At 36.6% G+C, this 23964-nt stretch overlaps 2 protein-coding genes and 2 long non-coding RNA genes across 4 annotated transcripts; all 4 read left to right on the forward strand.

Annotated features, from left to right (window-relative positions):
* The first annotated feature begins 224 nt into the window (after positions 1-224).
* Positions 225-6912, forward strand: LOC108217093 (uncharacterized). Its single transcript, XM_017389944.2, has 12 exons — positions 225-365; positions 465-584; positions 1852-1906; positions 2138-2254; positions 2726-2916; positions 3007-3097; positions 3179-3886; positions 3934-4134; positions 4315-4773; positions 4914-5166; positions 5270-6288; positions 6393-6912. Exons 1-12 carry the CDS (start codon positions 225-227, stop codon positions 6905-6907), a joined length of 3870 nt encoding a protein of 1289 aa, XP_017245433.2. The 3' UTR covers positions 6908-6912.
* A 35-nt stretch (positions 6913-6947) lies between these two features.
* On the forward strand, positions 6948-8042 carry LOC108217094 (ATP-dependent DNA helicase PIF1-like). Its single transcript, XM_064091294.1, has one exon. It carries the CDS (start codon positions 6948-6950, stop codon positions 8040-8042), a length of 1095 nt encoding a protein of 364 aa, XP_063947364.1.
* Positions 8043-16564: 8522 nt separating this feature from the next.
* LOC135151964 (uncharacterized) lies at positions 16565-17927 on the forward strand. The gene is made up of 3 exons (XR_010290971.1): positions 16565-17397; positions 17541-17733; positions 17805-17927. It is a non-coding gene; the product is annotated as an uncharacterized LOC135151964 (long non-coding RNA).
* A 103-nt stretch (positions 17928-18030) lies between these two features.
* On the forward strand, positions 18031-20189 carry LOC135151969 (uncharacterized). The gene is made up of 5 exons (XR_010290976.1): positions 18031-18179; positions 18261-18381; positions 18461-18667; positions 18741-18881; positions 18955-20189. It is a non-coding gene; the product is annotated as an uncharacterized LOC135151969 (long non-coding RNA).
* Positions 20190-23964: the final 3775 nt, after the last annotated feature.

Below are 23964 nucleotides of genomic sequence, written 5' to 3' on the forward strand. Positions count from 1 at the left end.
AGTTAGTTTCTCTTCTTGGAGTGACTATGTAACTGAATGAAAGAATTTTTTTATGTAAAATATTTTTGTTTGTTTTTCTGTGCCTCCACTTACCCCATGGGTACTTGGTATACATGTCCCAATATCTCTCTACGAGCTGAAGAGGAGGAAAATCATCAGGCTATGATCATCTATGAAGAAAAGCAAAGGAGAGAGTTTCTCTTTCTCTAGAACAACATCGTGAAATGGACGAGGCCACATATGTTATTCCTCAAGTATCTGAACTTGCTATGGACCTAATTGAAGAGGTGAAAAAAATTAAAGGAAAAGAAAAGATTTATGCGGATAAGGCTTTTGATGATAATGGTGTATTCAAAGTGGAAGTGGTAACTACACTGGAGCATGGGTGGCTAACTGATATATCTCCGATTTAGTTGGGTTGTACTAAACATGGAATAGTAATATGGCTGAGTGTCTTTGTTAAGGATGTCTTGGAGGTTGTTTTTCGAGGCAGTCTTAATTATTCCCTATCGGAACAGAAGAAAGAATCAGTGGCAAGGAATGGAAAGAGTAAGTTAGTTATCAACAAGTCCAAGGAGATGAGGGTGATTCAGTGGTCGGGATTCCTCTGCCTGATGAGAAGGAAATAATGCAGATAGAAGACATGTGGAGTTAATGGAGGTACAACATATTCGAAGGGATTGGGCTGTCTATGAAGAACTTATGAATTCAAAGTAATGTGTAATGAAAGTTTTTTATCTTGGTGTTTCTACTATTAATTAGGTTATTCCATCATGCTTTTATTCAAGAATTTTTGTCAATTTGTAAGAATTATCAGTAGGGTAGTGATCAGTGTTGTTTGTGTGGCTTCATTTGTATCTTATTTTCGTATTAATGAATTTCCTCATTTAGCAAAAAGAAAATGTCTCACTACTTGCTGCAAACATTTTCCATAAATTTTCAATTTGATGGTGATGGTTGGAAATGAATTGTTGTTGAAAATAAATCAGATGGTATCCAGACTATAATGACTGAAAAACTCATGTCACTCAAGTTTATGGTAATTACATAAACATCTAAGTTAGTGCATGCATCTATTATTTGCTTAAATTGTATACATTAAATTAGACATTTTTGAATCTACATTCAACTTTTCTTCTTTATTAATTTGTAGGTGTCAATAATAAAGAGAACTATCACCTATTTTGGGAATGTGAGGTCGCTTCCTGGGCATGGGCTTTTGTTCTAAAATGGTGGAATATCACCCCAAGAGAATTTCAACAGGAATCAATCTTCAATCTACATTATAATTCCTGATGCCTCTTTCCAATAGTACTAACAAGTGCCTAAATAACTACCCCCTCCACTCTGCTTATTTACAAACCTGCCATTGGTTCCATGCATCACAAAAAAACGACACGTCGCTGCTTACTATGTAATGTTAAAACACAAATGGCACGTGAGGGAGTTAATGACCACAGTACGGATATTACATACAAAATCATTACATCACAAAAAACAAAGCTTTTTCTAATTTTCAAAACACGGCAATTTGCGCGAGGCTTCTCCGCGAAGCTAAACTTCCCCCCCAAATTGTACTTGCGCTCTCACATATGTAAGTCTTCAATATAGCACCTGCAAATTCAAATTTCAAATTAATTATTTCAAATTTGCACTAATTCGGACAGCGTAATCAATCTATGCTTTTTGTGTCTAACAGTGCTGATAATTTTAAGAATAAAACTCTCACTCCCAATCTGTCTTTCCGCTTGCAATGGCCGAGGTTAGATTGTATTACTGATAATTGCTGAACATTTTATCATTTAACGCCTTCTTTCCATGTTTAATTTGCTTGCTTTTTGTTCTTTTCAGGGAGATGATTCCGATCGATCATGGCGGTTGTTCACCTCCGAAGATATGATTCAAGGTTCTGTGCTGAACTTGATTTTTTTAAGCCAGTTAATAATATGTGTTTCCAGTTTCATGTTAACTTTCTATGGTTAATATGTTTACACTTTATCTACCGTTGCTTTTCACATAATAAAGCTTGCTGTAATTTTGGAGGACATGTTAGCTCAAGTTTAAGTTTAATTTTAAATTTGAAATATAAACTGTTTGGTTGTCTTTTTTTCTTATTACATGCCTTGATGATGTTTAGGATACAAACCTAAGGCTGTTAGAAAAAGGAAGACATATGCTAATAAAGAAAATGTTGTTGGCAATTCAAAGAATAGATTCACTTATCCTCTGTCTCCGTTTAGTTCACTATCAGCTGGTATGATTTCAACTTTTTCCTCTGTTAGTATTTAAATAGTTTATGCATGTTAGTCGATTGTTACCAGTAATTTGTTTGGCAAGTAGGTGGGATAGCTACATTAACCATGCAGCCTAACCTGGACAATTTTTCACCCTCTTTGTCCACAGGTTGGCCAACAAGTTTCTAAATTATCATTACGACATTTAATGTTTCATTAAATCACTGCCTTAATTATTGTTGTTATTTGTTTTGCTGCAAAATAAGTTCGTAGGAAGATGAGTAATGTTACGAGATCTCCATTGTCTACAATTACAAATGTCAGCCAAGTAGAGGGGACACCTACATCAACCATGCAGCCTAAACTGGACAATTTGTCACCCTCTTCATCCACAGGTTGGCCACCAATTTTCTCAATTATCATTAGGACATTGTATGTTATATTAAACCTCTGCCTTAAATATTGTTAATATGTTTTTTGCCGCACACAAGTGCGTAGGAAGATGAGTAATGTTACACGATCTCCATTGTCTACAATAACAAATGTTTTTGAGGATTCAAGTTTGAAGATTCAAAATTCTATACTGGAAAAGAAGAAAATTTCTTTAGAAGAAGCAACAAGATCACTCTTCACAGAAAAGACTGTAGAGGAATTTGATCCCAGGATCCTTTTACCTGATGAGGTATCCTATTAGATTAATACTATATATGCTTTCAATGGTGGAAGCTTATATTAGGCTATTCATTTGTGGTCAATTTGTTTACATTTTCAGGAGTGTAGGACAAGTCAACCTCCTGTGTTTTCAGATGATTCTAGCACTGATGATGACTATAACCCATCATCTGATCCGGACAGTGACAGTGGTTAGTTAAATTAATACCAGCTCTATATAATGCATTGTATTGAATTCCAGTTAGATTAAATGTTATACTGTTGTTCTGCAGGGGATGAATGTTCTTTTGATGGAGATATTGAAGTAAACAAGGCAATTCCAAAGGAATATGCAAGCCTTGGCAGTCCAGACGCATTGTGTTCAAAGTGTGGCGCCCGTATGTGGAAGGAAGAGAGAGTGAATAAAAATGTTACCAAGGGAGCTCCTATATTCTCCACATGTTGCAAGAAGGGTGAAGTTAAACTACCACCATCACCCCCTACTCCTGCATACTTACTAGATCTTTACAACTGTAATGCACGTGGTCTAGCGTTTGAAAGGAACATCAGGCTTTATAATTCTATGTTTGCCTTTACATCAAGTGGTGGTCATGTTGATCATTCTATTAATAATGGTAGAGGCCCTTATGTTTATCGTCTCAATGGTCAAAACCATCACGTGTTTGGGCAGTTGATACCAGATAATGGGGAAGATCCAAAATTCTGCCAGCTTTACATCTATGACACGGGGAATGAAGTCAACAACCGCCTCCGGTGGGTCAATGTAGCTGATAACCAGGAAGTGGATGAGGATGTTGTTCAGGGTCTCATACAGATGCTTGACCAGACTAATGAGTTGGTGCATAAATTTCGGATGGCACGTGATCGCTGGGAAAAAGATCACATGGTCGATTTGAAAGTGGAGTTGAAAGTTTGCAGAGCACAAAGTGGAAGAGAAAACCACATATCATCTTCTGATGAGGTTGCTGGAATATTGGTTGGTAGCACTGATAATACCATCCCTGACCGAGATATAATAATCCATAAGAAATTTGGTGGTTTGCAGAGGATTTCTTATATTCACCCAAAATTGATGTCACTTCAGTATCCTTTGCTATTTCCTTGCGGAGAAGATGGTTACGACGACAAGATACCCTTCCAGTCTCCGAAAAGAACTCGCGCAAGGACTGTGATATGATATCTTTGAAAGATTATTATTGTTACAGGTTTCAAGTTCGACCAAATGAAGGTAACTATATGTCATATATTGGTAATTATGTTTATGTTATATGTTAATGTTTTCTTTAGTATTAACAGCTTTCTATTTTACAATGTATTTTCATGATATTTTTCTGATATATTGTGCTTGCATCTCAGCAAATACTTGCTGCATACAATTAACTGAAAAATGAAAAATATGTTATTGCAGGTTACACACCACGTCTAGGTGGCAGACTTTTTCAGCAATATATGGTTGATGAATTCTCTACTATCGAGCAAACACGGTTGTGGTGGTTCAGGACACATCAGACTACACTGCGCAATGAGTTGTATAGTCATATTTGTGATTCTTTGCGCAAGGGTGATTCAAACTCTGCCACAGTAGGCAAAGGTGTAATACTACCAGCTGGATATGTTGGATCCAAACGTTATATGCAACAAAATTTCCAAGATGCCCTTGCTGTCTGTCGCCACGTAGGACATCCAGATATTTTCTTGACAATGACATGTAACTCAATGTGGGATGAAATACAGCGGATGATGACTTATGTGCCAGGATGCACTCCTGCAAATTCTCCCGACATTGTATCAAGAGTTTTTAGATTGAAGCTTGAGCAGTTAACAAATGATATAAAGAAGAAATCGTTTTTTGGCAAATGTATTGGAGGTAATTGAAGACCTTATTCCAATTAATTTATTTTTTCCCATTTAACTTTTATCCATTTATTGTCAACCTATTTCTCAAGTACTTAAAGTACAGATTGTTAGATTAATGGTTATACTAATTCCTGGATATCTCATTCGCAGTAATGTATGTTTTCGAATTCCAGAAAAGAGGTTTGCCGCATGTTCACATGTTAATTTGGTTGGACTCTGCTTCTAAAAAGTATCTCAAAGAAAATGTTGACAAATTTGTGTCTGCTGAAATTCCGGATCCTATCAAAGATCCGGCAGGTTATGCTGTTGTCAAAGCGTTTATGATCCATGGGCCATGTGGTTTGGAAAACACTAAATCTCCTTGCATGAAGAATTTAAAGTGTATAAGACATTTCCCTAAGAAGTAAGTTCCCTCTGATCAGTTTAGGACTTAATTATTGCAGCTTAATATAATCAATTTCTTACACAGCATGTGTTAAATTGACTAAGTATGTAATTTTGTATAGGTACTGCTCCCGGACCATCTTTGACGAAAGTGGATTCCCTGTATATATGAGGCGTAAGCAAAATATTACAGTCAAAGTAAGGAAGGCAGAGTTGGATAATCAATGGGTTGTCTCGTACAATCGTGATTTATTGGTCAAGTACCAATGTCACATGAACATTGAGATTTGTTGTCATGCACGCAGTATCAAATATTTATTTAAATATTGCCTTAAAGGACATGACACTGCGACAGTTCACGTGACTGGGAGGCGTAAGAAAAAACTTCCTCAAAATCCTGATGAGCCAGTTGATGAAATTCAAGCGTATTTTGATGGACGTTATGTTTGTGGAGCAGAGGCGGCATATAGAATATTCAGCTTTCCAAAACATCACAGAACACTCTCTGTTGAAAGACTACCATTTCATTTACCTGGCCAAAAAAGCTGCACCTTTCATGCTAATGAAAACTTGGGAAAAGTTGCAGACAAAGAAAAAGATCGATTGAGTAAATTAGAAGCTTTATTTCTTCTAAACAGGTCTGATCCAAATGCGAATTCTTACACGTATGATCAAATACCCCAACACTACGTCTGGAATGATGGTAGCCGAAGGTGGACTCCAAGGAAAAAAGGACAGCAGATTGGCCGGCTGACATATACTCATCATAGCAGCGGTGAAATATGGTATCTCCGCATGTTATTAACCAAGGTACAAGGTCCTACTTCATTTGAAATGTTAAAAACTGTAAATGGTGTACAGTTTAATACATTCCGTGATGCATGTAAAGAATACGGGTTGCTTGACGACGACAACGAATGGCATGTAGTTTTAGACCAGTGTGCTGCTGGTGGTTTGCCACCTCAAATACGGCAATTGTTTGTTCATATTATTATGAATTGTAAAGTCACTGATCTTGCCAACCTGTGGGACAAGCACTGGAATCAAATGGTTGATGATATATTATTGAAGAGGCGTCAAAGAACCGAGAATTCCACCCTTATTCTCAATGACATGCAACTTCAGTATTATGCTCTTGCAGGTACTATTTTGTACATACCTAGCTCACATATAAATTTAAAGAATATTCGGTTCACTTCTTAATGTTTTAAATTGACTGATTTTCTATATTTGTCCAAAATGCAGAAATTGATGACTTGCTCCGTTCTGTTGGCAAGAGTTTGAAGAACTACACTCAGTTGCCACAACCCCCTACAAGCTATTTACATATTGGTACCAATAATTTAATTCTAGAGGAAACAAACTACAATCTTGGGGAGATGGCTGCTGAGCACCAGAAGCTGCTTTCCAGTTGCAACAACGAGCAGCTAAGTGTATACAAAGCTGTAATGAAATCTGTTGAATCTAATGAAGGGGGTCTTTTTTTCCTTTACGGGAGCGGAGGTTGTGGAAAGACCTATGTTTGGAGAACCTTGATTGCGAAACTTAGATCTCAAGGTGACATAGTTCTTCCTGTTGCTTCTTCTGGGATAGCAGCAACACTTTTACCCGGTGGTAGAACTGCGCACTCTAGATTCAAAATCCCCATTGTGCTTGATGATTACTCACTTTGCAATATAGCTCACAACTCAGACATAGCTGAGCTGATTAGGCAGACAAAACTAATCATTTGGGATGAAGCACCTATGCAACATAGCTAGGTATGCTTTTGAATGTCTGGATCGATCACTAAAAAATATTATGAAATCTGTTGATCCGGAGCGTGCTAAGCTGCCATTTGGTGGTATTACTGTGTTATTGGGTGGAGATTTTCGGCAGATTCTACCTGTTATTACTGAAGGCGAGAGGGCTGAAATTGTCTCTGCATGTATAACCAGATCACGTTTGTGGTCTATATGTAAAATCTTTCTTCTCACAAGAAATATGCGCATTAAGGAAGGAAGGTCTGCAGAGGAGGTTCAGGAACTCATCAAATTTGCCAAATGGGTGTTGGATGCTGGGGACGGAAATCTTCTCCCCCCCCCCCCCCCCACAGATGGAAATGTTTATGCCGAGGATGAAATTTTGATCCCAACTGAATTCTGTGATTTCAGCTCTGCTAATTCCATTGATAAAATGGTTGAAAGCACCTTTCCAAATTTCATCGCCAATTGTCGTGATCCTTCTTACTTGAGTGAAAGAGCAATCTTGACTCCTACGAATCAGACTGTATCTCATCTCAATATTGTGATTGTCGACAAGCTCCCGGGGGAATCAGTTTCCTACTATAGTGTGGATAGTGCTGAAGAATTTGGCGGCTCTGACGATGATCTCAAATCTGCTTTCCCATTAGAATACCTCAACTCTCTCTTTGTTCCAGGTATGCCACCTCATGAACTTAAGCTTAAAGTTGGAGTAGTTGTCATGTTAATGAGGAACTTAAATCAAACTCTTGGCTTATGTAACGGAACACGAATGATTGTAACAAAAACTCTGAAATTTTGTGTGGAGTGCGAAGTGATTTCTGGTGCTTTTATTGGTACTCGGCATTTTATTCCTCGGATGGAGTTATGTCCAAGTGATAGTAGATTGCCTTACAAACTGGTTCGGAAGCAGATGCCGCTGCAAATATGTTACGCAATGACTATAAACAAGGCCCAAGGTCAATCTTTGCAGAATGTGGGCCTTTACCTTCCAAAATCTGTTTTCACTCATGGTCAGTTCTACGTGGCCATTAGCAGAGTTACCTCACCTCAAGGCTTAAGAATATTTGTTGACAGTGAAGGCGGTGAGCCAACCAACATTACTAAGAATGTAGTGTATAAGGAGATTTTCTATGCATTACCCTACAAATAGATTGCTTTCCATTCAGTTAAGTTGTAATATGTATGAACTGTAATCTAATTTTGGGTGTTGTGAACTATTTTGGGCTAATATAAATAGACTTTATCTATCTTTCATTTCACATATAAACAAGTCTTTTGTTGTACTCCAATATTTGTTTTTTGTGTAATATATATGTTTACTGAAGTTGCTGGGAACAAATTTCCTCAAACAATTGTGATAGGCAATGTTGAAAAAATAGGGACTCCTTTTATCAACATTGTTTCAAACAGCAGAGCACAAATAGGCCACGGTAAATTGTTTTCATCTTTGCCGTTTCCTTATGATAAATTGTGTCAACTTGGATTCCATACTCCATATTACATATTGCAACTTAAGAAATTCTTTACTTCTTGGATTTATTGCAGAGTGAAAAAAGCAACCTTGGAAAGGCTAATGGCAGAGGCAAAAGAAAGGCTAATTCATCAACCGTGCAGAGGAACAAAGGTACAAAACCACACACATCTTCAATCATAAAAGGATGTCGACATACCTGCAATAATTATCCCACTTTTTGGACCAAGACAAACACTATTCTCTGTGGAAAGTAAAATAATATAGCTGTTCATTCACGGGTATGTAGATTTAAAGTAGCAAGATTCCTTTCTAATGATGAATCACAAAGACTTATGGAATCAACCAGGCCTTTAAAATCCATTGTGGTTCCAAGGTAGAATTTTGAAGATCATGGATGACATCCCATATCAAATGATATCCAACCTACGTCCTCATAGGAGATCTGATTGGAAGCTTAAGCTTCGATTAACAAGAATGTGGCAAGGGCTCAATCAAAATGCAGAAAGAGCTTGAATGAACTACATTTTTGTTGATGCTTTGGTAAGTTAATTCTTTTCATTTTTCAAACAGGACATACCACACATATGTATATTATTAATATTAATTATTAATTATTTTGTTTTAAAAACAGGGAGGACGCATTCATGCATGGTCTCCGACACGATACATCCAGCAGCCTGACAATTATATTGTTGAAGGAGAAACATACAATGTTCATAACTTTGTTGTTAGGCAATGTCCGGACAGGCAGCTTTTCAGATGCTTCAGAAATGATATTTATATTGAGTTTAATCGTATGACTGAGTTATTGGTAACCAGAGATGTGGACTACATCCCGCCTCATGTGTTCGAATTCACTGATTTTTGTCAGCTTTAATCGATGCTGCAGGCGAAGACAAATATTTGATAGGTGAGTGTTTTTGTTTCGTTAAAGATAGCCACACAGCAATTAAACAGACATGTTATTAATTATTTTTCTCCTTATGTAGATGTTGTTGGAATCCTGCAAGAATTTCATCCTGTCAGTAAACTTACAAACAAATACCGTCAGGAAATACCCGTCATTGAGTTTACGATCACGGATATGTTGTTAGTGCTTCTATTTTTAATCTCTTATGTTGTTAAATTATTAAGCAGTTAATTTTTTAAACATTCTATTATTATTTCAACAGCTCCTCTGCCAAAGTGGTTTTCTATAATGAAATGGCAGAGCACTTTGATCAAGCGATCCACGATGCTGTCCAACATCCTGTTATCATTATAATCTCCAGTTGTAGAGCTAAAATCTTCCCCGGTACTTTACATTCCCTTCTTTTCATTTGTTTAAATATTTGTACAAGACTAATTGATGGAGATATTTTAGATGGCCCAAAGTTGACAAACATGCCAGCAACAAGGTTTTTTATAAATCCATATCATGAAGCGGTTGAGGATCTTAGGAATGGAATCAGGTGTGTAATGTAATGAACATATTTTTATGTTTTTTTTATATGAAATATCTATTTTCATTATGCAAATATTGGATGCTGCAGGTTGGCTCAATGGCAGAATAATCATTGAGGTTGTGAAATATAAGGAACCAATTCTATGCTTCTTCTACTTGAAGTTAAGATTGTCTACACTTTGTAAGTGATCAATCATTGCTGCATATCTAAGTCCGAATTGAAATATCCAGATTGCTGTAAAATATAATCAACTGGCTGCTTTAGCTTCTTAAGATCTAAGTGAAGGTTTGTATTATTTTCTTTGCCAGATTTGTTTTTTAAGACATTATTATGTTGTAAAATATCTTAAAATGGTTCCTTTAACTAATGAATCAAGGTTGTGATTTTAATTCTTGCAGTGTGTGCTAATGAGCTGTAAATGTTTATTCTGAACAATTTGGTTAATTTGCTGTGAACAATCTATTTGGTTACAGTGTATAATATCTTGCTGGAAATCCCACATAAGAAACCGCATTAGTTCCCTGTTATGGTTATATTCTTATGTTCTTGCAATTTAACAACCTTGGGACAACCAATTGCATGCATTTCTGATATAAATAGTACCATCTTACAGGAGCAAAAGATTCACTTAGAATAATACAGTTTCCTAATTTGTTGAGCAATCAAAATGACATCAAGTTTTCAATACTACACACATAATATCTATTCTTCCACTGTGACATCGAAAGTCCTTCTGTTGCGATAAACAAAGACCAGTTTGTCTCCCTCTTTCAGTTCCTTCTTAATTGTGAACTTTGTCCACCCTTTTGCAAGCCTGCACATGTTTTGAGCCCTCCACACTTTCATCTGAAATTCCTCGTCTTCACAAACCAGTTTAACAGTTGTCAAACTCTTCCAAGATTTGTAAATAGGTAGTAGATCACGAGGTAAGAACTGGTGACAGATTACAAAAATGAATTAATAAATATAGGACAACATGAAATTTCTATTTTTGATGGCACAGAAATCACAATTGTCAAAAATGCATGCTTACCACCCCGTGACCTCTCTTATCAACATGAGATTTCTTCAGAACAATTGCATTGTTACTGTTGTTAACCATTGCTGCAGGAATATGATAGTTTTTCATTATTAGCTAACTTCATGAAGTGCATTAACTGAAAAATTCATAATATCTGTGAATAAGAGTATGCTCACTGTTCAGTTCATCATGCTCTTCTGGATCTGCTCCATTGCTAAGTTGGTTCGAAACATGAAAATTCCGCCCCTTGAAGAACAAGTCCATACCGCCATTACTCTTATAAACAGAAACTTCAAAGGTAGACAGTGCCACATAACTGAAAATCATCACATCATTCACATTGAGGGAATATGTCTGCACAATTTTTTCTACACCATATAGATAACAAAGTTTGTTATAGTAAGATAACGTGAAAGTCCTCTTATCAGCCATAACCACAGTCACAATGTCGTTCACAAGATTGGCATATTGTTCAACAAACAAACGTGGAATTTCCTGTTCAGATTGCATAGAAATACATATGAATCAGGTTTCACACAAATAAAATACAGAGTTTTTCAGAATATTATACTGAAAGATTTTGGCGGAGCTTACCAACTGTCCATTTAAGCAGCATTTCTTATCCAAGCATTTGAACCATTTCATGACCCCCGTATCGCTCCCCAGACCTTGCAATAAGTACACATATTTATAATATGAAATTATACAATAACTACTTAAATCAAATGTATTATCCGCTAAATATTAAATCTAACCTTTGATATTACACTTTTCAAGATAATCTGCTGTGTAAACACAAATTTCAAACCTTTTAGGATAGTTAGTTCTAACAAATGAGCAAATATCCCCCTCATTCAACTCTGCTGCCTTTGCAAATTTGTACCATTCTTTATCAAAATAAATGTATCCATTCTTCCATTTCAACTTCACCAACCAAGAAAAGTACTTGAAGCCAATCTCTAACCATTTTACGTTATCATCAATTCCAAGATTTAATATTTCATCAGTTTTAATTAAAGACCTATAGAAGTACAAAGAACATATTATTAGAGAACATAATGCAGTGCCTTACTTATGTTATTTACAGAAAATTGTCCAAAAAATTATCTTATAAAATCTCTTCTTCTTGAGATGACTACTACTTATGAGAAGATCTGAAGCTGCATAGCCACTACTATAAGCATTACACCAAATTATAGTAGACAAACTATCAATTTCTAGATCAGGGAATCTAAAAAACCCTCTACTCATGCCCTCTAGGTCTTCATCAGAGTATTTAGTTTCATAATTGATCTCAACTGCAGTGGGGCTGAACACTTTTACATTGAAATGTCCTCCTCCAACATACTCCAAAGATAACATGTAATAAGGCCTCACACCATAAGTTATCATAAAGTTAGATAAGCCCTCTATCCATTTATGACTATTACTATAAACACCCCCCCCATACAGCACCTGATGGCATGTGTAACCAAACATCACGTGGTATTTCTTCAGCGTATTCCACCACAAAATCATTGGGTAGAACCTAAAACAAGCCAAAAAATCCATTTAACCCTAGATATAATTTAAACAAACAAATTTATCCTACATGTAAACGTCCGATGTTACCAAATGGCCGATGACATAGGTCCAAGCTGTGTTCTCGCAGATAAATTGAATGGGTAAAGATGATGTAGCTTCCATTGATTGATCTGTGTAAGGAAATTGTTAGGCCATCAAGTATTAACACCAAAAGTCTAGAACAAAGTACCAGGTACAGTAAAAAAATTATAGAAGTACCACTGACTCCAGCTTTTCGTACAAGCTTTGAGGACCTGTAGAAAAATAAAATTACCACCTATGCGCAGAAGGAATAAAGAATAACAAGAGTACATTGACAAGAACAGAGCTATTCTAATGCTTACATTTTCCAAGAGCACGGCATGCAAGATGAAATAAATCGTCACTCAGAAAAGTACAGATATATTACAAGATAGCACGTTGTTTTGCAGCAAATAATAAATTCGACTGGGACAGGTTGAGTTTTAGTGGCTCAATAAAAAAAGTTAACTCAATGAATGCTAAAGCCGTTACATGTATCAATATTTTCTCTGTTATGTTTGAGGCAACTAACATGTGGTCACATACATTTTTACCAGTACAAGATATCGATACACGAAATATCGAGTTAATTATAAAACAAATCATCAAAATTACTCAAAATTAATATCACGTCAAATTCAAATATTTTGCCTAAAATTTAATATTTTAAATTTAAATTTGAAATATTCACAGAAGAAACCTAAAATTTAAATTTATAGACAAAACCTAAAATTTATATTCAATAACGACCAATACAAAAAATAATCTTTCTAAGGACATCTCCAACAGTCGAACCAATTTTTTGCTTAAATTTTGGTCCAAATTTAGGCCAAAACATCTTTCCATTCAAACAGTTTGGCCTGAGTTTTAGTCCAAATTCATATATCATTTTTTCCTTCTAACTATCTTTATATTATTATTCTAATCTTTTTAAGAATAATATATGAATTTGTATTAATATAAATTTAATTAAATTCATTATATTAAAATAATAATTACATTTGAACAAAGATACATGGAAATGATAAACTTAGAATTTGTAAAAAGTGAGATATTTAACTATATTCATATATTCAATACCGGTTTTTAGGATAAATCATACATTTACAAATCTCACACAGATCTGGGAGAAAAAACGATAAAAAAAAATATGTTCTAAACAATATAACTTTAAAACATATACATCAGCTTCAGTTCTAGAGGAAATTGAGAAAACTCGTCGGAATTTCATATGGGGGCATTCAAGTCATGCACAGCATCAGGAAAAGAAAATGCATTTAGTTTCTTGGCAAAAGATATGTCGTCCTAAATCTCAAGGAGGACTTGGATTAGTGCCGATTAGAGCAAGGAACATAGCAATGCTGGGAAAATGGTCATACAAATGGACGAAAGACAGGAATAAGAGATGGAACATATGGCTAAGAGATAAATATAATTGTGGTGTGCACACGAGCATGGTGGAAGCATTACAGGGCAAACACTTATCGGGCACAATGTCGGACATCCTAAAAGCAATAACAGATCCGGTGAGTAAACAATCTCTAGCGCAATCAAGTTTCCCATGGAAAGTCAGAAACGGGGAATCAGTGTTTTTTTGGGAGGACTATTGGTTTGAAAATAAATGCCTCAAATTTGAGCATAAGAGGCTTTACCAATTGTCAACTTTCAAGGAATCAACAGTGGCAATGGTTCATAAAATTTGGCTGGCTTCTTCACTTAAAAGTGAACATTTATGGACTAGACAGCTCAGGTCCTGGGAAAGTGAGGAAGTCTCGCAGCTAGAAGAAATTCTTAAGAAGCTTTTTTTGAGCAAGGATGATGATCAACTAATTTGGGAAACTTCTAAAGCTGAATATTCAGTTAAACTAGCTGCAAATATTATGTCACCTTGCTCTCCTACGGTGAATTGGGAGTTTATATGGAAGTTGCGGGTTCCTCACAAAATCAAAATTTTTCTGTGGAAGCTGCACCTCAATATCCTGCCTACAAAAACTTTTCTATCTGCTAGAGGCATCATATTAGCAAAAGGGATTATGTGTGAGTGGTGTAGCTGCTCCGAAGAAACGACAATTCATCTCTTGATAGAGTGCCCCCAGGCCAAAGATATATGGAAGCAAGTTTTCTCCTGGTGGCTGATGCCACATTTTATCCGCCACTTGGACTCTATTAACAGTCTCTGGAACCTCTTCAAAAAATCACGGTCGAAGAAAATTCACCTGTTATGGAGAATCACTGTAAGTGCCACATTCTGGGCCCTCTGGCTACTTAGAAATGCAAAAGTTTTCAACTCACACGACACATCAAAGGAAGGTTTGCTTGCCATGATAAAGAATCTCACAAAAGAATGGAGTCTGGCTTTTGATTTGATGATAGAATCATCTTTGCAGTGGTGGAATCATAACCCTGTAGGTTCCATCACATTCTCAGAATCCTATCAAATGGACAGTTTGTTTACTACGGGCAATTCATTGGTCGGTTTCATTGATGGTTCTCACAAAGCCAGAAGTGGTCAAATTCTTTCAGGCATGGGTGGGGTAATCCTAGACAGTGAAAAGAATACCATCTTTATTTTCTCTGGACCAGTATCTTCAGACTCCGCACTAGAAGCTGAATGGCAAGCTTTGAAGTTTACAGTACAAGCCTTTGGAAAATCGCCCTATAAAGATAGGTCGTTAATTATTTATTCAGATTGTAGCAGACTAGTGTGTAAGTACCTCGAGATCACAACCTTGCAAGGAGCTGAAGAAAGTCTAAACTTATTAGTGCAAAATCTCAGCATTAAGGTCAAGTTAATACACAGGGACCTAAATCAAAAGGCGGATAAGCTAGCAAAAGAAGGTGCTTCAAGGCCCAGTTTAATTCATCTTTGGACTGGACCTCAGCTGGGCTAATCCACTTTTATTTAGTGGCATTCATAAAATACTCTAAAGTCGAAAATCATAGCTAGTACACAGATATGTGGAGCCAAGGTTCATGGCTGTTCATGAAGCTGACCTAAATGCTGCAGTAGTGAACGAGGCAGAGGAGTTTCCAGCAGTAGTAGATGTTCAAGAGGGTGAAGAAGAAGAAGTGCAGGTGGAAGCCGAGGCGCCATGGTAATGAGGAGTTTGCATGCATGTGTCTCTACGCTATAGTATTTTGGTGGCTTAGTTTATTATCTATTGGCTAATAGTTGTAGTTACCTAGGACTAGTTGTTTGTTATTTGAAGTAGTGGATGGAGTTCTTGGCCTGATGCTTTTATTATGTCTAGTTTTAGGTTGGATTCTCTAAGTCGTCGGGATGTTTATCCCTTGAACCTTTTGTAATCCTTTCTCTTCAATGATATCCTTGCTTTTCGAAAAAAAATAGAGAAAACCAACATAATACATGTGAAATTCGTATTAGTTGGTTATATTCAATTTTTTAAATTTTACAAATTTATTGTTTCACTGCTTAGGGTCTGTTTGGGAGTGCTGTTAACAATTGCTGTGCTTTGAGAAAAAGTGCTGGTAAAACAAGTGCTGTTATAGAAATCAGATAACTGTTTGGTAATTTTTTGATATTTACTTATTTTGAAGTTATAATATAAAAAAAATAGTGTTTTTGGTGAGGTTATGTAATGAAATTTATAACAGCATTCTGCAGAAGCTGAAAAGCAGTTTTCTCCAAAAGCATGACAGGACCTGTTTTTTCTAACAGCAGCTTTTCAGCTAAAAGCTTCTGTTCAGAAAAGCTGCTTTTAGATTTACCAAACAGTTTTGCACCAGCTTTTCAGCAAAAAGCTGTTGTTGCTGTCTCCAACAACAACCCCAAACGCTGCCTTAATTGAACATTGACTATATAACCTTTGTTATTTCATACATAGTTTCGTCAAAAAAGAATAAAACCAATTATTGCTTCTTAAAAACCAAGAAAGATTATTTTTTAAAAACTTAGAAGAAAATAAAAAAATTGGAAAATGGGAAACAAATTTACTAAAGCAACAAAGAGAGAGCAATGAAACATTGTGGATACAAGCCACTAAGCTAAAGGCTACTAACTGGACCAACCATACACGTGGTCTCAGAGACGGTATACACGTGCACAGATTGTCCTTGCCACCTCTCTCTTACAAGACTAAAAACTCAATTCCCATTACTCACCACACCTAACAAGCTCATTACTCATTACTACATCACAGGAATATCAGGTGAGTTAAAGCTCATTCTCAATTACTTCTACAAAATACCAACCTGTATTGTTTAGTTCGTTGATAACATTGTTTCTTATGCTATCAGATTTCGTAAAACCATGGAGCTTAACAAGTATGACCCGATTAAGAATTTGAACACAACCAGATTTGACTGGAAGTGTAGGTTAAGGCTGCAATCTTGCTGGAAAGGGATTAATAGACAAACTAAGGAATTCTTTGGCATGAATATGCTATTTATCGATGATTCCGTAAATACTACTAACGACTTTATTCAGAAAGAAATCTTAGGTTTATTGAATGTGTATATGTTAATAATGACTGCTGATAAAGTAATTTGTGTTTGTAGAACTGGCGCATACATGCATTTGCTTCAACAAAGTTCTGTAAAGATCTTTTCCCAACAATTAAGGAGAATAAGATTTATGTGCTAACGAATTTTAAAGTCAAAGATTTTCTCGGTGACGAAACCTATAGGCCATCTAGGAATAAGAAGCACATGTACTTCACAACACATACGAAATTGGAAGAAGATGTTACATTTGGAATTAAAATAGATGAATATGCTTTTGATATCTTCCACTTTGGTGATCTGGACAAGTTAGCTGATGACAACAGATACCTGATTGGTATACTCTAGATTAAAATCTTTACATATTATGCTAAGCTTAATTATATGTGAAACTGTAGTACTAAGGTCATATTCAAATTTTAGATGTTGTAGGCAAAATTCAGAATGTTGGGACAAATCTGAAATCGGTGAAGAATGAGGTTGAAAAGAATTTGACAAAATTTGAGTTGTACAATGGGAGGTAATTTGATGGCTTTTATTTCATAATTTTACAGGAATTATATCTTTGTAATGTGTTTTTTTTTCTACAGCTCTGCTATTGGTGTCACTTTGTTTGATGATTTTGGCAAATCTTTTGAGGATGAATTGAATAATTTCCAACAGGAAGATGTTTATGTCATTATCTGTGCTGCTCGGGTTGGTCGTTATGAAGGTAACACTAAATTTGTTAAATATTTTTCCTTCCTAACTCTGAGGACTATCGTCTAAAAACAGGTTTGACAAATCTAACAAATTACCCTGCCACAAGAATATACATCAATCCAAGACACTACAGCATCAAGGAGCTAAAAAACAAGTAAACTCTTTCCTGTTTACTTTTGTAGGTAGGTGTTGAACTTCTTCTAACTGACTTTGTAAATACTGTAGCATCAAAACAATGCAAGAAGAGGATGCAGTTAGCTCACCAGAAGAAAATGAACACATTGCAAACATGACTGTCAAAGACATAAAATCACTACCCGAAAATTTCGACAAGGTATAAGAATAAAAGAGATTCTAAAATGGATTATTTAATCCAGTGTGTGTAACATCAGTTACACCATGGATTCTAATATGAATAAAAGAGATTCTAAAATGGATTCTACAAGCAAGAGTCAGATGAAAAATCGAAGTTACATCAGTTGTTGAGGATTCAGGTTGGTGCTATGCAAAGTGCACAAAATGCCCTAAAGAAATTGCCCGTGAAAACGGTGTCTACAAATGTGGTGACTGTCAAAGAATAATCCCTTATCCAGACAAACGGTATTTAAATTTGCTAAGCATATTTTCTTATCATAATTGGTTGAATGGTTTTCATTGACTACAGATGTCAAAATTATGCAGGTTCGGGCTATGCACACTATGTTCTGATTGCACCGGTTCCGTGGCCATCATTTTCCCGGATGAAGAAATTAGCCGGATTATTGATAAAACTGTCTTTGACATTGAAGCAAAAGCTATAAAGGTATAAATTGTTCAATATATTTAACTCAACAGATAAAGAAAAAAGATTACATAACTGTTTTTTCTTTAAATGTACTTAGGAAAAAACACAGGATAAATTCCCCACAATCCTTAAGCAATTTGAGAACAAGAAATACACTATTACTCTAGCAATTAACAAAACAAATCTGGAAGAGGGTTCAAATGTGTATGATGCTTGCGAAATTATGGATAAGATTGAAGCGGGAGCCAATCACGATCCTTCTCGAGAATCGAATGTGTCCATGGATTATCAGTCTACTGTCAATGTAAGTACCCTCTACTGAATTTAGGTCAAGGTTCACTCATCTGTTAAATTACTAACTACAAAAAATATATCAGATCAAAAGTGACAATGAGGATACGCTTCATACTGGAGTTTCGTCCAACAAAACAAAAAGCCGTGAGGAACTACAACCGATTGCTTATGATGACCAGACTGCTGTGCCAAACAAAAGAGCACGTAAGGTGCCTCGCAAATATGTATGATATCTACACTCTCATTTACTCTAAATTCTAAACAAACAAATAAAAATAATGTGCTCAATTTTTACAGGAATGAACCTGAATCTCACCTCCACCAACCCTTTTGACAATGAAAAAGTTGATGCTTCTGGCAGCTTGGAAAAACATTATTAATCCATCTTCTGTAATATTATTTTGGTTTAACATGTTACTTATCTGCATGTATGCGACAGACATTTCTTATTTTTCTTTAACATGTTAGTTATCTGCTTTTAACAACTATTATATCTATGTTTAAATATTGCTTTAAATTTTAGCAGATGTATTAAATGGAGTTGTTCAGTTGTACTTATTATCTCAGCTACAAATGATGCAACTATTAGACATAAGCCACACACACCAGCCAACATTACACCAGACCAATTTTTCTTTCTACTCCATTTACAAACTATGTCAAACAAATATCAAGAACTCTCAAACTTGAAATATGGCACTTACGATTACAAAATCAAAGTTCGTCTAATCCGCTTATGGAGAGGAATGACAAATACAGGGGAAGATTTTAAAGGTTTCAACATTATGCTGCTAGACTCCAAGGTCAGGAAAAATTTATTCATTGAAATATCTGCACATTTAATTAACTAATTTTTCTTTTCTTTCATTAATTTCAGGGCAATGCGATGCATGCTTACATACCAGCAAAATGTTCTTATGATATGGAGAGAAAGTTGCGAGTTGGAACGGTTTACATCATCAGGAACTTTACAGTACAAGCATACAAGGACAAAGACAAGTTCAGATGCCTCAGAAATGAGATGCAAATGATTTTCACACAGGAAACCACAGTTCACCAGGTGGAAGAGAAAGGGAATAATATTGCGCACGAGGCTTTTGATTTCTATGATCACAGTGAACTGATGCCACTAACAAACCAAACAACTTTTTTGGCAGGTTAAATCTTGCATTCATCTCAGATTCATGTCTTCTTTATTAACAATTAGCACCTTTATGCTATTACAATGTACACAGATGTCATTGGTATCATAAGAGACCGAGAGATAGTCCTGGAAAAACTAACAAACAGACATGGTCAGCAGCAAGAACAGGCCAAGTTCATCATCACTGATGGAAGGTTAATTATTTCTTTTTCATTGCTTCAAGATCTGTTCTTTATTTGACTTTGTCTTCTACTGTTTTATGAAGCTCGAATATACGCGTTACGTTTTGGGACAAATTTGCAAGATTATTTGTAAAGGCCATCTGGGAGGAACTAGAGAGTCCAGTGATCATCATTATTGCAAACTCGAGACCAATGATATATAACGGTAAATTACCAACAATCTGCATCTTTAATTTCTGTACATTTATTACAATTTGCCAACATCATATTCAAACTCTTTACCACTTACTTCAACTGCAAGATAATTTGAATTTGACACATGTTGCATCAACCAAGTTTTACCTCAACTACAACCATCACAGTGTCCAGCAAATTAGGAATATGTGAGTCATCTAATCTGTTGTTAGTTTACATATGTCGACTAAAGTTAACAATTTGCACGTACTGAAGTTCTTCAAAACTATATAGGTTAAGCAGCGAACAATTTGCCAAACAAGTCCAGTCAACAGAAAAGAGAAAACCAGCTGAGCTTATGACTTTGTTCCAAATCAGAAATTTGACAGAGGAATACACTGGAGTAAGATGGTGTGATACATTTTTTTGGCTTATTAGAGTTTTAGGACTATTTATTCACAAGAAAATGTATACTTCAGGTGCAGGTTATTGCACATGTTAAGATATATGAACTCAATGAAACAGAACCGTGGTTCTTTAACGCTTGCACATCGTGTGACTGTCCCATTGAAATGACAAATGGTAATTTCTACTGCGATTTGTGTGCCAGGATAGTTCCTCATGCCGAGAAAAGGTATTGCTTCTTCAAATCTTCATATAACTATGTTATGGTTGTTTATTCAAATTTGATAAATGTTATGGCTGTTTATTACAATTTTATGATGGTTCATTCCAATTTTAGATTTAGACTTCATGTGGTAGCTTACGATCAAACTGGAAAACTGGATGTTATACTGAGTGATCGTGAGGTTTACAGCCTCATAGGTTGCAGAGCCAGAGATGTAATACCAGAGGTGAAATTTCTTTTGCCTGTTAGCTAACAAGTTATACTTTTTCTTCTCAAATTATCTAATTTTTGAAACCATTCTGCGTTTGAAAACAATTGTAGGGAGCTCCTCCTGCTTTCTTTCCAAATCACTTGAGGCAGTTTACAGACAAACCATTCACAATCATGCTGCTAATTTGTGATGAGAATTTTAAGAAGAATATTAAACTGTACTCAGCAACAAACATCTGCATGGGATTTAAGCTCGACAACACAGTGGACTCAGGACAAACAGGAGAACAAAGGGAATCTACCAGTACTTGCCCAAGTGAAGCAACAACATCGTACTATCATCTTCAAGGCACCGCAGATGATAACTTAGACTCATCAACCGTTACTCAGAAACAGTAAACGGCTGCAAAACTGTTTTGCTCTGTCCATCAGTACATGGATGTTATTTTCTTTGTAACTGCACTAAGAAAACAGCTGTCTTATGTAATATTTATCCAAATCTGTTTTTGGATTAACTTAAGTTATCTTTTGTTATCAGACAAAATGTGCATGTACTTCTCTTAGTCATATATATATAGTCTTTTATATAGCCCAGCGGAGCGGGCAACAATACTAGTAATCATAACATCTTTAGTCTGCTCAGTTTCTTTCAGCAAAATCACATCAATCGGATTTTGGCAAATAGTGGTAGCTGCCACACTTTGGACCATCTGGCTTTCACGAAATGAAGATATTTTCAAAGACATTCGTGTCAAAAAATCGATCATAGAAACGCTCATCATGTTAAGAGTTTCAAAGTGGGGGCTTGCCACGTGGAAAGTCAACCCAATTGGAATGATAAATATTCATCATCACTTGGATGTAACACGCTTTTGAAAAGTCAAAAAGGAAATGTACCACTCAGTGTGCATGGTCGCTGCAACATGGAATGGGTTAAGCTTGACAGATAAGAAGGGAGGGATATGAGGTGTTTTTAAAAATAAACAGGGCAGAACTATCTATCAATTTTCAGGACCATCGACAGCCCAAAACATCATGGAAGCTGAAATTATTGCTCTGTTGCATGCTCTAAATTCCATTAGGACAACATACCTGCATCTTCACAAAGTTGTAGTTTGTTCAGGTTCAATCAAGGCGATTGACTCCATTTATGAAGGGCTTCACCAGACATTCCCTTTGCTGGCCCCAAACTTCAATATCAGCAACCTCTTGGAAAGTTCTGTCTGCATTAATTTTGTCCCTCCCGAATTAAATGAGGAGGCACAGGCTTTGGCAAAGAATGGGACAACAATTCCCTTCATTTCTTGTAGATGGGTTGTAGATGACAATTAATAGAGGCTGAGCAGGTGGGTCTTGGTGGAATGGGTCCATCTCTATTTTTCTCCTCTATTTTTTAAAACATATCCTTGATTCTTCTTTTTATCAGTTTCCCGGGCTTTTATTTCAAACTAGCCTAGTATATAGCTAGGTGTACTCAAGAACACTAGTTATCGGTTACCAAGGAAGGTTTTGCCTGCTGTGTAAAACGTTATACCGTTCCTCACAACTCCCTAGTTTTCCTCCATTTCCCTATGCTTCTTACCATGCCGTTGGGATCCTTGGCACTATTTATGCAGTACCCCCAAACACTTCTCCATTCTTCATCAACACTTCTCCATTCTTCCTTATCTCTCCTCTTTTATCTAATGGAGCATCTATGGGCAATTCCGGAACAGAATGAGGTCAAGATCAATGTTTACTGTGTAGTCGTTCAGCAACCATCTGCATATGGCAATACGAAAAGCATAGGTGCACTGATGAGAGATGAATATGGTGGCAAAGTCTGGGGTGCCATGGGTCCCTTCAACAACTTCACTGAGGAACAAGCTCTTATGGCGGGCATCCAATCAGCCTGTATATACGCTCAAGAACATGATCTTCAGGTAACTCACATCGAAACCTCTCACCTTGATGTGTTTGAATTGATCAGACTATAGGAGCATGTGCCTATCCCTGAGGAACAGCTGGAAGCTTTTCGTCTCTTCAACACAGTGCATGCTAATCATTATGAGGAAGGCAAAACTAACAGGCAAATCTCATGGGTGCCTGAGCACATGAATGATGCTGCAAGATACATGGCAGAATATGGGCTGGAGCACTTCTCTAGTTTTGTGGAACTGCCATGGCCTGAAACTATTGGAAACCTGCAGTTCTTCATGGACAGAGACATGGGTATGATCATCGCTAACCCTGAAGTTGAACTGCTTCCTAACCTGGGTCTGGGTGAAGTAGTTGATGCCCCCTCTCCATCTCCTAATCGGCTCAAAAGGGGATACAACTATTTGAACACTGATGAGTGCAACTTCTTCTTGGAGGGTGCTTTTAGCACTTTCGTTGCTGAAGCTCCTCCACCTTGGGTTATGTCTGCTCCTTCCTGGTCGAACGACCCAATCCTGGCTAAAATTCCTCCTTTTAAACCGTCTGCGTCCACGTCTGCGGACCAAAGAAAAGGAAAGGCCAAAATGTATGAGGGCTATGCTTTTTATGAGGATGGCAAACTGTCCAACCCTGTTGTGGAAATTCTTGAATCTGGTGCGCTTCTGCACTTCTCTGATGTTTTCGCAAATCGTGTTCTCAATCTTGAGGCTCATGTTCTTAATGGGTTTTACGCAAAAGACATTCTTCACTATGCTGTGCTAGACTGCCTGAGCATGTTTGAAAATATGTTCGTGGATAGGCATCCTTTTGTGGCTGACATAGTGAACACGAATGAGCTGGATCTCATGCCAGTTAGCTCTGTCCTCTCCCTCATGGGTTATGATGATTCTGACACCCAGCCTCCTTCCAAGAAATCTCGCAGGGCGGCAAGTGTCTAACTCGCTCTGTGCTCTAGCTGTCTCAGCAGTCTATCTAGCAGTTATGTTCTATTTCCTAGGTATAAGTAGTCTCGGGGTCTCTTTCACCTTTTGTTGTTGTTGTTAGGTTGGTAT

This window comes from Daucus carota, chromosome 4 (assembly GCF_001625215.2).
Source record: "Daucus carota subsp. sativus chromosome 4, DH1 v3.0, whole genome shotgun sequence".
In the NCBI taxonomy this organism is placed as follows: domain Eukaryota; kingdom Viridiplantae; phylum Streptophyta; class Magnoliopsida; order Apiales; family Apiaceae; genus Daucus; species Daucus carota.